This window comes from Pseudorasbora parva, chromosome 13, assembly GCF_024679245.1.
Source record: "Pseudorasbora parva isolate DD20220531a chromosome 13, ASM2467924v1, whole genome shotgun sequence".
Taxonomy (NCBI): Eukaryota; Metazoa; Chordata; class Actinopteri; order Cypriniformes; family Gobionidae; genus Pseudorasbora; species Pseudorasbora parva.
This window is the reverse complement of record NC_090184.1, coordinates 24081221-24096769: the sequence shown is the minus strand read 5'-3', so window position 1 is coordinate 24096769 and position 15549 is coordinate 24081221. Positions and strand designations below refer to the sequence as shown.

The following is a 15549-nucleotide window of genomic DNA, read 5'->3' as shown; positions in this document are numbered from 1 at the left end:
ATAAAAAATGTGATAAATCATGAAAATAGCAGTATTTGGCATATTTCACTGCGTCATCAGAAATAAAACACACACAATTACCCAATATGCTTACAAAATATTTTAATAATATTTTAATATTTTAATAAAAGGTTGTCGAATCTCAAAAAATGTTCATTGTATTAACTCAAAAAAATTTATTTCAATGAACTCAAAATTTTAAGGCAACCAGGTAACTTTTTTTCTAAATATTTTTTTACAGTGTACTGGATTGGAAACAGCAAAGAGATGCCAACATTTATCAAATAGGAGGAGAAGCACCCAAAAACAACCCACACGTGTTTTTGTTTAATGGCGTAATTTCGCAATAGTTTTGTTTTTTGCTTGTTTAATGACGTCATTTCGCTATTTTAAAAAAAAAATCTACATTTAGAAAATATGACAAAAGTTTTGAGCAAATCTGTACGCTAATGGAAAACCGGCTACTTAGACTTGTTGCAATGGACAAAGACCATCTGATGTGTTTACAGCAGGAAAAAAGAATGCGCATCTAAAATGCAAGAACACGTTGTATATGAACAGCCCTGCAACTGTAAAAACATAAAGTAAGAAAGTAAACGAATGAGTTCAGATAAAAGGAATTTAAAGCTGCAGTGGTCAATCTGCCTTTGCTCTGCGTCAAGTTTCCTCCTGTTGATCATTAATAAGCCTGACTTCAAAAGGCTAACATTCATTCACATTCTTCATAATGTCATAACATAATGTGTCATAACATTGTCTAAATACCTAGGCATGTTTGCTTTTATCGCCTTGGCTGCGCATGACACATCGCTGTATTGTCTCTGAATGATTTTATTTATGAATGCCCTAAACAGAACGCTGATTAAGCCACTGTAAGCTGTGACCAAATCTCTTTTCGGTCAGTAATGGCCAGGAGCAAAACAATGCTTATTTGTGTCATGAGAGTTATGGATTTGGGTTACATTTTATATGTTCTCTTGCGATTCACGGTCCTGTACGAACATTAACCCAGATAGAGATGGGATATGTCAAGCAAAGCTGTGTGTTTTTTGGCATTGCTCAGTAAGTTTCTCAGCACACTCGGTTACAGCACATTAAACCTCAGCACAGAGTGATGGCCAGCTTTACTGCTGCAAACATCTACAGTGGAAAAAAGGCAGAAAAAAGGTCAAAAACTGTGATTTCTCTTCTTATCCACCTTTCTTTGGAAATTTCCATATTATTTTTTTCTATCATACACTGCCTTCTTTTAACTTCTAAGCAGGGTTAGTGTTCAAAGTATAAGAGTGACACAAATGACATGACAGTCGACATAAAAAGTTCCATGCAGCTCGGAATACTGAATCTCCAGATTTCTCCATTAACTACACTAACATTTAAAAGTTTGGGGTCCGTATGATTTTTTTTCTCTAAATGAATACTTTTATTCAGCAAGGATGCACTGAAATGACTAAAGAAATTGTTACCATTTTTAACCATTTTACATGTCTGACTTTAGCATTGTTTAATACATTGTTCTATTTTAAATGCTGTTCAGTAGAACTTTCTATTCATCAAATAATCCTGAAAATATGAATCACAATTTCCACAACTGTTTTCAAGATTGCTATCTTTTTTTCTAAATTCTAAATATTAAAAATCGGGAAAATTGTTATTTTAAAATGTAACAATATTTGCTGAGCATCAACTTTTACCAAAACATTGGGTAAAACATCACTCAGCTGCAATCATTAAACTCAGGTGAGCGTTTCACATTGTTTGCATCTTAACATTTTCCATTTGATAAATGGCTTTATCAGTATTTTTCTGGCTTGGATGTTCTTAATAATAACTGGATGTTGCTGTTACTTTTTTGCCTTTGTTTTGGTTGTGCCAAGGTTTTCGTGAAATCTGCTCCAGCATTTTAGAATGAGATTAGCAGAACCATGGAAGGAATTCTCCGATATAAGCCTCGGAAAAAGAATTATGCCTGAGTGCAGTTCAGAACTGCTGATTGTGGTTGCTGTCTGGAAAAGCGCCGATGTAGATATAAGGAATGTATGCATGGTGTTATTCTGTGATCAGATCATTTCTGCACATCAAACAATTGTCTACATTCTAAATGTAAAACCACTATATGGTAAAGATCAGACAGGATATTGTCCAAAGATTTTCTTCATTTCATGTCTCATGTAAAGTCAGAAAGGTTTGAAATTAAATGACGGTGAATAAAAGATGAAAGATTCAAATAATTTAAAAAATCTATCAGTATTCTATTCTATTCTATTCTATTCTATTCTATTCTATTCTATTCTATTCTATTCTATTCTATTCTATTCTATTCTATTCAGTTTCTTTTACACTCATAAATATTAATTTGGCAGTATGTGAAGTGTGAACTGAAACCATGGCCTTGGCAATGCTAGCACCACTAGTTGAGCTGCTTTTCTAAATATAACCTAAAAAACCTGATTTATTGAGTATTTGTATATTATGCCTTATATAATTGTTTAAATACATTCACGCACACCTACTTATTCCTGCCTCTTCACTCTGCCACTTTCCCTTTTCCTGCCTCTCACATCCATGTTTTCTCTTCATCGCCATCCCACTGTTCCTCCCTCTTATCCTCCTCGTTCCGATCAAGAGATCTTTCACGACAAAAGCGTCTCTGTACATGTCAATGTAACCCCTGTCTGTTCTTCTCATTAATCAAAGCTCAGCTCCGCTGTCCCCATTATGACGTTCCGAGTTCAATCTATCACACAAAGGCCTCTTTAAGAAGAATAGAGAATTTGTAAACACTTTTAACAAACACAGGAGAACAATTGCAAAAAGTGATGATAACCCAGTGTTCCCAGTGCCCGCAAATTTGGGCTCAGTAAAACTTTGTTTTTTACTAATATTTTTTGTTTTATTTTGAACTTTATATTCATCAAAGACTCCTGATGTATCAAAATGTATCAAGATTTTCACAAAAATATTAAGCAGAATAAATATTTGCAACACTGATAATAATGAGAAATGATTCTTGAGCACCAAATCAGCATATCAAAATGATTTCTGAAGGATCTTGTGACACTGAAGACTGGAGTAATGATGCTGAAAATTCAGCTTTACCATCACAGGAATATATAATATTTTAAAATATATGCAAATAGAAAATATTTATTTTAAAATGTAATAATATTTCAGAAAATTACTGTTGTACTGTAATTTTTCTCAATAAGAGACATCTTTTTTTACAAAGCAGTTTATAAAAGTCTTACTGATCCCAAACTTTTGACTGGTAGTATGTAAGCCTACAAATATCACGTTTATAACAACACAACATTAAAGTGCTCTTACACAAGACCTTACACTGGATCCTTTATGGCGAATGTTACGTTAAGGGATTAGCTGATCTATGTACTGAGCTTTTAATGATCTATTATACAACGATACTTTTACATCTGGCTGTTATGGTTTAGAACTTCAAGGCTGATGTAACCAATTCTGAGCTCTTGCCAGGCCATCTGCAGCCTTGAATCACTTTAAAAGCAGAGATAAGTGCTTGCAGTGTCCTTTTTTTTTTTACAAGCCATCCCATAAAAGAAAGAAGATGAGAGAGCTAAAAGACAAAAGAATTTATAGCAAAATTACTTGACCATTGCAATTCCATCCATCGCTCATGGTAACACAAGTGCCATCTTTTTGGAGGTTTGGAGGTATACAAGCCAACTGCTTTCACATTAAAATAGAAAAATAAGAGATTCTGTCTTCTTTAAAGGAGAAAGGATAAGGGCTCTAGTGCTGTGCTGGGTGGAATGGGAGATTTAACCACCACTAATTGTGTAATGAGAGCAGATTAGATTTAGTCCAGTGAAGGTTAGCAGCTGGCGACACACTGGAACCTTCTTTTTGTGATGACTAGAGTAAAGCTGCAACATCGTAAACAAGTTTTGGTGTGTGAGCTGCCGTTTAAGTCACAACAATGTGCTGCTGACATTAAAAGGGAAGATAAAAAGGGGACATTTTGTTCACACACCACATTAGATATCTGAAGTTCAGCATGACAACCTAGCAACTGTAAAATGTGTGACTGCCATGGTGATAAAATAATTCAGTCGTCTTCAAAAACAACCTAGAAAAACAGTTGGCGCTGGAGAGTTTCAGAAGCCACAGACAGAAAATCCATAATGAAAATCTTTCATCAAATCTGACAAGTAAATGCGTTGTCACGTATTATATAAGAGATTCTCAAATGTAATGATTTATTCTTAGCTGGCATATCTGCACTATAATGGACAATTTTGTCAAAACAAATAGCCCCTGTTAAACTCTCAAAAAACATAATATCAATAACATCTGATAGTATTAGCCTTTCTTTCCATGTCCTTAGCTAAATCATCCTGAGAGGAGCTGCGTTTTTATTTAATACCTGAAGGGGACATAAATCTTATTTGACTGTTTTATTTCCATGGCCCTTTTTTGGGGAGAATTTAGAGAAGGGAAAGTTGGAGAAAAAGGGAAACTGAGTAGGCCTACTCTTGCCAAGATTATGGAGGAGACTTTTGGTTTTGGTTTACTTCATGTGGGCCCTCAAGCTCAAGAAATCTGTGTAAATGCATGTATGCTGTCTTTCTGAGGAATATCTGCTTCAGATGAAGCCTCTGTGCTGCCTTCAGTTTAAAGATGGATGTATACAAGAACAAGACAAAGATAATATAAAGTCAATACAATTTGTAACTGGGGTAGATGAGCATAAGTATTGAAAGTGTTTACTTTAAGCTGCTCTAATTCAAGGTTTATTATAAAAGAGCTCATCATTATAGAGAGAAACAATGGCGAAGTTGAACGAAAACAATCATGCCAGCTCAGCAACATATCAATAGGCTATTAATGCATAACAATATCTAAACTAGCCTACATGAGAAGAAACTTAAAACTAAAAAGTTTCTTTAAAAAAAAAACAATCATATAAACAACTATTAATTTCAACCATTTAATACAGACAAGATATTAACATTAACAAAGCAAAATTAAATTAAATCACTTTTATAACTAGTTCAATTTTCAATAGATTTATAAGTTATAGAAAGGAACGAACGAAAGAGTCATGAGGTTTAAATCTGTGTATTAGCCTACCTCCAGCATAGGCAGATCAGGGTCCAAATGAGTAAAACTATTTAAGACCACCGGACATCCATCTCCGGCCGCGATCTCCAGCTTCACCCCATCCCAAATGTTTTTAATTTTCCATGTGCTGGACTCAAACAAATCCTCCAGGGACGTGGGTTTGACACCTAGAGCGTCCGACTGCATCCCCATAATGTAGACCATCCCTGAAAGACTGTCACCTCTGTTTTCGATGTATTATTTTATAACAAACTCCATATTCTGTCATTCATACTTAAGCTATAGCAACGAGCGCTTGTCTGTATGGGTTCGGGTGAAGCACAGAAGGGAATACCCTGCCTGAGCCGATAGGCCCCGCCCCTCGCGCGTCAGCCAGAGAGCGCATGTGACCCCGCCCCTTCTATGACTAATCTGATGTCAGGTTCCGGGAAACTCTGTTGTGAGCTACTAAAAATATAATTTTTAATCGTTTGTTTATAACTTCAGTGGCCATAAATAGACGGGTGCAACTGAAACAATTATGTGGCATTAATTAAACTATTATATGACTCATTATTTGTATAGTCCTGAGTTGTAAGTCGCTTTGGATAAAAGCGTCTGCTAAATGCATAAATGTAAATGTAAATGTATAGGCTAAATAAGCGGATCTGCCCAAATAAAATGAAATAATAAAAATAAAACAAAACATAAAAATAGCAACAATAATACAAATCAGTGAATTTAACTATTCTATTGTCTCTAGATCCTTTTGACTAATTTCATATAAGAAATAGAGATATCCAGTATAATATATATATATATATATATATATCCAATAGTCAAATACTCAAATTGGAATTAAGTTATTCAACCCAGTTGCATAAACTAAGACTATCTTACAAGTCAGACATCCAATTTTAAGACTGTTCCTAACTTTTTTAAGTCAGTTACATAAAAACGTAGACTCACTGGTCTAATTTAATACCGAAGTAAGACGAATTACCCCAACTAACTGCTAGTTGGTCACACTAGACACTTAAAATAATGGCATGTTTATGCAATTGGCCATAGGTCAGCTCATGTTAATACATTTTCAAATACTCTTCCCGATCCATACTTTTTTGGACAGCCATGCTGTATAATAATCTAAAATGTAGGTTATTCATGTTTCAATCCAAAATATTTGTTGAGCTGCAACAGAGTTACCAGAAAAACACAACTCCAGCATAATCTTTCCAACACCATGACCTTGACTTGGGATAGTGACCCAAAACAAAAAAAATACTGTCCTCATTTATTCACCCAAGATGTTTCAAACCTGTATAAATGTTCTGCTGTACACGGAGGAAGATATTTTGAAGAATGTTTTTAACCAAGCAGTTCTTAGGCCCCATTGACTACCATAGCATTTTTGTCCTATATGGAAGTCACTGGGGCCTGAAATCTGCTAGTTACCAATAATACTGGCTTAGAGTACTTTAAAATATTTTCTTTTGTGTTCAGCAGAACAAAGACATTTATACAGGTTTGGAACAACTTGAGGGTGAGTAAATGAGGACAGAATTGACATTTTTGGGTGAACTATCTCTTTTAATACAACCTAATAGCGCCCTCTGATGGAAAATACTGGTAACTTACTCTTCTGGGATGACTGCAACACTGACGCAAAGCTCCTAAAGAAACTCAAACTCTCCAGAGGAATAGTGTTTTGCGAGGAAGAGCAGCTGCTGTGTGAGCCACCTGCTTCGGATGATGGTCTTTTCCCATACAAAATTTCCCCTGAGGTAACCATTATGATTATATAGTGAAATCTGACATGACAGCTGTTTGAAAGGCAGTCTCTGGAGCTGTGGAGATGCTATCAAATTAGTCTACCTAACTTTAAGATGCACTGAAATATATAAAGAATTTGTTGAAATTATTTACACATTAAGAACCCAGAGAGACCAATCTTTTAGAAAAACCTGTTTTATTTTCCACATGACCAGCATGTAATACAATTGTTTACTAGTGGTTATAATAACAGCAACAAATTATAATACATATAGCCAGTATCTGTAAATGTAAATGTAAAAGTAAATGTATTTGTTATACTCTAGGTACTTTACAATGCATACACATAAAAGTAGCACCTTAGTGAAACAAAGCAAACAATATAATAAACTCAATATCCATACAGCAGCCAGGCCAATAGGTGTCAGTATAAAGTCCAACATCTCTGCTAAATGCAAAAAAAAACTCGGCTATGGCACGAGGACTATTAGCTTTATTCAGAATTCACATAATATTTTACTAATATTTCCCTGACCACTTCTGCTAATAGATCTGAGGCGATGATTCAAGGCAGCACAAACTGAACTGGATGTGACTAACCCTGGCCTCTCTGATTCAATCGTTAGTTATGCGTGGCTGCCATGCAGAGAGATCACACAGAGTTATTATGCTGTAAATTCTCTGTGAACTACTGGGTTTGAAATACCATCCAAATAAATCTTGCAACAAGAACATAAAATGCACTTAAACTCCCCCTTTCCCCCCATTTATTTCTTCACGCATAGCAGTCATTACAGTGAATGGCTATTCAAAAAGCATCCATATACATGGGCTTTGATGGTATAGTTGCACATCAACCTCTACAATGGACCCTAGTGCATCATCCTATACACTTGCCACCAACTTGCATACCATTCCTTCTATCCTTGGAGACTCTTGCAGGTAAACATTTTTTGTAGCATTACCCATCATCTGAGGAGTACTCTTAAAGTTCTCACGTATTGATTTAGATTGGGAGGAAATTCTGATTAATCATCTGTCCACTAAATGGATCAGCTTTTAATTAATCATCTACAATTCATACTGTGACTGTTGTTTTTAAAATGCTTCATCTTTTTGGCTGTAAGTAAATGTATTTGTTATTTGAATGTAATTTGCATTTACATAAAAAGGAAATGTGATAACGTAATGTAGGTTACTTGTAATGCATTACTTTACTCATTATTAGAAAAGTAATTTGGTTACGTAATACATGTTACTAGAGCTACGGTAGAAATGTGCCCATCTTAAACGATCCAAATTATCAGCTAATAAGGGTAAATTGGCAACCTCTGGTAGACTAGAGAGAGTGTGAGTCTTTTCTACATAGTCTGAGTTGGGATTGTACCTCAACGGGTTGTGGATATGGAATCACATCTTCATGTTCTGATATCAAACACATTAAGTTCAACTTGTTATGAAGTTGACTACTGGTCAAACAGGAACTAAGTGAATTACGTTTGCAATATTTTGTGTTTATGGTTTTTGTATATTTTAGTTTTCACATGATTTTATATGATTTATTAATTGTTTTGGTAAATGCATACAATATTGCTTAATGCAGTATCTCCTCCGTTCAAACCAAAAACCCATACTGTCCACTCAATTAATCTGAAAATCTCTTTAAAAAATGTGTAAAAAGATCAAATAAATCTTATTTTTCATGCCCTAAGAGCGATGAAAAGAGAGAGAAAAATGATGTGGACTGAGGTTGTCATAATTTATGCATGAAATGGTTAAATAACTTTTAAGTTTATATATTCATGCACATGTACCGCTCCAAACTGTGAGAGATCAAATTAACTTGAAATTTCTTGAGCAGTAAATCAGCATATTAGAATGATTTATGAAGGATCATGTGACACTGAAGACATGCTGAAAATTCAGCTGTGCCATCACAGGAATAAATTATATTTTAAAATATATTTAAATAAAAAACAGTATTTCACAATATTACTGTATTGAAATATATAAATATATATTGTATTAATCAGTCCATATACACACTACCATTCAAAAGTTTGGGGTCGGTAGGTCTTCTGCTTACCATGACTGAATAATTGGGGGGGGTCAAAAATACAGTAAAAACTGTGTTATGAAATATGAATACAATTCAAACGAACGGTTTTCTTTTTGAATATATTTTATGATTTATTCCTGTGACGGCAAAGCTGAATTTTCAGCATCATTACTTCAGTCACATGATCTTTTGGAACATGATCTTTCGGAAAGTATGGTGCCAAAGAAACATTTATTAATATTATCAATGTTAAAAAACAGATGTTCTTCTAAATATTTTTGTGTATTTTTTGGCCTAAATGTCCATGTAATGTTTTTCTCTAATAGAGATGACCCATGGCACCAAAAGTTTGGGATTGCAGTAACATGTATACTTAGGCTAAGGATCTCTGCCGCAGCTGGAACTCAATTGCACAACCACTATTTGCGCTGCTCTCCACTGAGATTGATAGATAACAGCTTGTTGTTCTCTTACCACACCAGCATGGTTTATAATTCTTTGGAGAACCTTAATTTTATGTCTTTTGTCCCTTTGCCCAGACACAACAGTCAGAAACCAGGTGATTATAGGATCTAGAAGAACTTTTCTATAATCCGTCCTAATATCGGGAATCATAGCAATCAGAGCTCTCGCATCAATGTTAGCAAACAATGTTCACCCTGAACCCAGTCTCTTCTCCTAACAAGCCTGTGTCAACCTGAGAAAGGACACATGTACTTTGAGAGTACACAACTTCAAATGGGGACAAATGTAATGAGCCAGCAAACAAAATTATCTTGTATATGCTATTTCTTTTCCTTGTTTGCATACTCATCACTTCATCTGATAAAACCCAGTGGCACCTTTTCACATGAAAGCAATCTTCTTCTTTTTTCTTTTTTTTTTGAGGTGCTTACAACTCCAAAAAGATTGAAAATCACATCAATTCTAACTAATTACTTTGAATGTATTAAACATTGTTGTTTTTTCTTTTTACCTTTGTTTACTTCATCAAAATACAAAAATTCCAAGAAGAGGATAACACTTCTCAGCCTATGGAAAGCATCTGAAAGATACTATCACAGCCAAGAATGGTTTAAAAGGTGCAGGAAGCAACTTGTCACTCATCGGTATCCTTCACACCCACACACAAACACTGCCACATTAAGGATGTCAAACTATGCACTGATTTTAACAGATTTCTCTGGTAACAGCCCACCATCTTCAAATGAAATATCTTCGCATGCTACAAGAACTGATTTAGAATATTTTTTATAATGCCTTTGTGTGTAATTCCAGACATTAGTATATTAATAAACATCATATATTAATAAACAAAATGTAATCATAAAAAAGTGACTACATTAATAGAATAAGATCAGCTGATAGATTTATAGATCTAATAAGATCAATTAGATACATTTGCAGACTATTAGAGAACAAATAAGTGGTTATTCTTACCTGTTTTCTGTTCTCTAAACCTTCCAAATCACAGAACAGATCATTCACGTACACACAACCAAAGCCACACCAGCGGATCAGTTGAACAAATTGATCAATTCTGTCCTTCCAGCACATCCCCTTCTGAATTGAGTCTTTGTAGCATAAAAATGTAAAGGATCCTCAATCTTAGGACGGATACGAAGTGCAAAATTCCTCTCCCCATTCGCTGACCCCAAACTACTGGCCCTGTCTGACACGTGTGGACTCAAACAGCTGTATCAATACGCAGGGAACACGGTAACACAACTCTCACACTCTCAACTGTCTCTGACTGAAATGTTTCTCATAAGCTCTTCTATTGCACCTTCAAGTTTACCAATGAATCATTTGCAATGAACAAGCCTCCGGGATTTTATATAGAATTCCCACCTAAAAAGGAAAGCGCAAGTGAAGCAATCAAACAAAACTAAAAAACCTGTGTGACAACTTTCTGTTCCAAGAAATCGAACCAGGAAGGAGCAAATGTTCACATGATGTCAATGCAAAACACTTGAATTTCACACTGCATTGTTATCCTTCTTTAATGCCCCACAACAAACCATGTTTCTTTACCCAGTGACAATAATGCTATGTTAGAGTCAGTCCTTTTTTAATAGGATGTCCCCACAATGGTGAAATCAGGTTTTCCTATCAATGTGGGTTTTTTGTCTAAACAATATAGGCAAAACACATTCTGTTAACTATAACTGTCTGATAGTTCAAACTAATTCAAGGTAACGGGAAATAATGAAATATAAAATAATAATTTAGGTTAGGTTAGTGACAACTTTTTAAAGATAGTTATTTAATAACAAGAAAACTATTTATTATGTGTTCAAAATATTCTATACTTTTTGTCTGTACTTTATTTACAGTCTCAGTTTTGACAGTTTTTTGGTGTGTTTTCTGTAATTATTTGCGGATACTGCCATGCCATTATTTAAAAGGGAAGTTCTTGGCTAGAATAAGCTGTAGTCAAAGGTCTGGCTAGACTATGTGAGACTAGACAAAACCTGACCCACAAACACAGACCACAGGTGGATACTGATGTTCAAGAGGACAGACCTTGTCAAAGCTTGTCTCTGAGCCTTAAAACAATGAACTGGCCAATGTGAAACAGATATCAATATGGAAGTGCAATCTAACAACAGCTTTAAGCACTGAAGACACTTACCTTCTTTAAAAAATAGGCCAAAAACGTAATGCACTGACCTAATGTAGTATGTAAACCTCTGATTCCTTTTTCACAGAGAGAGCTCACATACTTTCCTTTCTTGAGTGCCACAGAAACACCATTCTGTGGCTCGATTTATTACCCTGCCTAATTCTCTTGAGCTCAATTACAATTCTATGGTGCTTTGACACTCAGAACTTGGCATTTAAAAGTGCTTTCTCCTCACGACTGAGGCCAAAAGAGAAACTATATCAAAAGCCCTGTCCAGTCAATGAATACAGACAGTCACTGGCTGAGACATGGATTCAAGCCGATAAGATACTACTGTTGCCTAACATCACTGCTGAGATCTGCTGAAGATTCTGATCAAAATAAATAAAAGTGTTGTACCATGTATTGATGTGAATTAATCTTTAGTGAGTAGAAGTGCCCTAGTTATGGTTTTTTGAGTATTCTCTTTTTTAATGCAGTGTGTAATGTAACTGTTGCTGAATGTAATGTAATGTTCTGTAAAGTTAAGTCAAACGTGCACGATAAATAAAGTTATTGTCTCCCAAAAGAAAAAAAACGACTCTGAACTGCCTAAACGAGTCATCTGTAATTCGGATCCCACTGCGTTATAGTTCTCTTTCACTAGAAAAGACATTTGCATAATGGCCATGTTATACATTGTCCGCTCGTAAACAACTACACCAGTCCACAAATGTAATTGTACTGCTTCTCAAATCTCAGAGTTAAATGAGGGATTCACAAAATGCTTGACTTGAAAGATGAGTCAGTACCCAGTTTTTTTGACCAGCTTGCTACTCAGAATCACAACCTTTGAGTAAATATTCAATATAAATATTGAGTAGTTATTCACTACATTGGCTCTACAATAATTTTATGAAGCGACGAGAATAGTTTTTGTGTGCAAAAAACAACAGCTAAATAACGACTTAGTGATGGGACGATTTCAAAACAAAGTTTAGAACGGTCTTTGACAAGCGATCCGAATGATGAATCAATACGCTGATTCATAACCGTTCAAAACTTTGTTTTGAAATCGGCCCATCATAATATAATTCGTTATTTAGTTTTTTTGCACACAAAAACTATCCTCGTCGCTTCAAAAAATTATTGTAGAATCACTGTAGTGAGATGGACTTTGTAACGACGTCTTTAGTGCCTTTTATGGGTCTTGAGAGAGGAAATGACATTGGTGTCAATGAAGGCCTTTCTAAGCTATCGGATTTCAACACAAATATCTTCATTTGTGTTCAGAAGATGAACGGAGGTCTTACGGGTGTTGAACAACATTAGGCTAAGTAATTAATGACAGAATTTTCATTTTTGGGTGAACTAACCCTTTAATGATACAGTTCCTGCATGTGCACTGCAATAAATTAGAAATATACACAGGGCTTTGTTGATGGACATACTCTTGTTAATGCTGATGGCGAGGAATTACAGTTGCCACATCTCATAATGTACCTTAAAATGAGTAGTGTATTACTGAGAAACGTCCTGCTCAAGTTGTTCTTGCGAAGGAGTTTCGGGTTGAATAACTAGTTCTTCCAATGTTTCATCACCAGACTCGCGCTCGGAATGATATGGTAAAATCAACGTCATCGTTAATGTCTTTTGTGTGTGCAATCGCTGAGGACTGAGGAAGCCTCCAGAGCTGAAGTTCAGTTATGGTAATGGAGTTTAGCTTCTAACGCTGTAAGCGGTAGAGTTACATGAGCCTCCATAATAAAGGAAAAAAATGATCTGGTTGAAAACGTGCAAAGTTTTTAGAAATGTTCTCTGTATTCATGTTGGTTTCAATATATATATATATATATATATATATATATATATATATATATATATATATATATATATATATATATATATATATATTCAATTTAATATTTTCCGTACACTGTGAACAGATGTGAGTGTGCACATCTAAACATTTTCAAAAACATAAATAATCAAAAAAATTAAAGTTAGTAAATATTTTTAAAAGCATCATGGTTTATTAATTCCAAAATTATATAAAATAGGTTTTGGGGGAGTCACACCGCAACCTTAACTAAGCTTGTCTTGTCTTAAAAGGGAATTATGACAAATTATCTAATATTTTAAGAGACTTTTTGACCTTAACACACACAGCCATGATGATCTGCAGGGGTCCTCTCAACATCTTTTTTTAAATAATATTCCATTCACATTTATTCAAGTAGATCCAAACCAAACCGCACAGGGCCAAAAGTGGATCACGTTCATTTCAAGATGACTCATAAAACTTGTAGCAGTTGCAGTAAAGTACTGAAGCAGACCCTATATGCAATAAAGGAAGCCTCTTTAGACACACCACACCAGCTGAAGTGCTTTCAAATAAAAACATCTGCTACTTAGCAAAAGTAGCACATCATCCTTTAACATCTCTGGCCGAAATGTGCCATTAAAAACAAACAAACAAAAAAAAAAACAGATAGTCATGGGCAGCATACCAACAACATCCTGTTCCTCATGCCAAAAAGTAGAACTCACTACTGAGCGCAAGACATTCACAACTAACTCCAAACGTCGTTATCGATTAGTTGTAACCCGTTTAATGACGAAGAACAGTGTGAGCGGACATGCTTTGACCATGAAAACATCGTTCCATAGAGGACTGTCAAAGTCCTCACTGGCTCTAAGCCAAAATGCTTGAAAACAGCAGGATACAGCCAAAGGGTGAGTACATACTTCGACTAAATGAAAACACATGCACTCAGACACGAACTCGCACCAGGTGAATCAGAACGAAACAACTGCAGTCTCTCTCTCTCTCTCTTACCAGATCATCCAGGATGGAGACAGGAAAATCAAACATGCACATCTTCACAGGCTGAGCCAGGGCTTTGTGCAGGCTGAACAGAGATTTGTGCTCCATCTTCCCCGATGGAGAGAGTGCAGGCTGCTGTCCAGGCGCCTGCTTCATATTAGGGGAATGCTGCGCCCCCTTCTCTGCTCTCATTGATACACAACTCCCTCCCTCTCTCCCTTTCAATCGTTCCCTTTCCAGAGTGAGTGCACAGGCACTCACGCTCTCTTTCGCCTCTCTCTGTATTTCTCTGTACTAGTTACACACAGCACAAACAGGAACTTGCTGCTGCTGTCACTAACCCTCCGTTGCCATCTCTCGTCTCAGAAGACGGTAAGAAATCTGAAGAACGCGACCTCCTCCCAGTGCTTCCTTTTGCACATTGTCTCTGTCTCTAACAATCCCCTAACCATGTACACCCACACCCATATATGCAACGTAGGTATGCAGGTAGCCACATCTCGCTTTTAAATACAGTTGTCTCTGCAGAACGGCGTCTCTCCCTCCCTCTCAAGTCAGCTGTGCATCACATTCAGTCCACGGCTATCGCTCACGCTCCTGTTTTCCAGCTCAAGAAGATATAGGCGAGTTTGGCCGGGTGTTTTTCTGCCTTCTGCTGTGCTTTTCCCCAGGCGTGCCCCTCAGAGACCTGCTGTTTGTGTATCAGAGAGTGCTTCGGCAGTGGAAAAGTGCTCTCTGGCTCATGTGCTCTCTCCATTTTGCACGGGCAACAAAACTGTCCAGAGTGTGTTCTCGCTCGCGTGACCAATCTGCCCAGTGACCTGTACAACTGGGAGTCTGGATTCTTCAACACAAACACACACACACACACAGACACACACACAGACACACACACACAAACACACATGGCAGACTTACACTCAGATCCATTAAAGAGTTGAAAAAAAATTGCAATGCCCTATCATTAAATCTAGGTCACAAAGCTTTTTCGTCCACAAAGAGCTGTCCTACGCCAACACAGCCTTAATGATAACAGTATATGAGACATTTCTCTTCTGCTCTGAGTGAGTTTGACTATGTGCACAAATGCATTATGCTGGAATTGTTGGTTTAAGCAACAGGATGAAAAAGCATAAACCCGAACAGCACACAGTTCGATATCAGACGGTTGCATGTGATGATTATCTAACGGCAGACATAGTTGAAGAC

The 15549-nt window shown here is 36.2% G+C and overlaps 1 protein-coding gene across 3 annotated transcripts in view; it reads right to left on the bottom strand.

Moving 5' to 3' along the window:
• ralgds (ral guanine nucleotide dissociation stimulator) overlaps positions 1–15091 on the bottom strand; it is a 43753-nt gene extending 28662 nt beyond the window's left edge. Inside the window, exon 1 of one of the 3 annotated variants that reach the window (XM_067413564.1) lies at positions 14353–15091. In XM_067413564.1, coding sequence (XP_067269665.1) covers positions 14353–14532 — 180 coding nt within the window. In that variant the 5' untranslated portion in view covers positions 14533–15091. Of the gene's footprint in view, positions 1–5106; positions 5406–10348; positions 10810–14352 lie in introns of those variants that run through there. The other 2 variants (XM_067413565.1, XM_067413563.1) reach the window with 2 other exon arrangements.
• Positions 15092–15549: the final 458 nt, after the last annotated feature.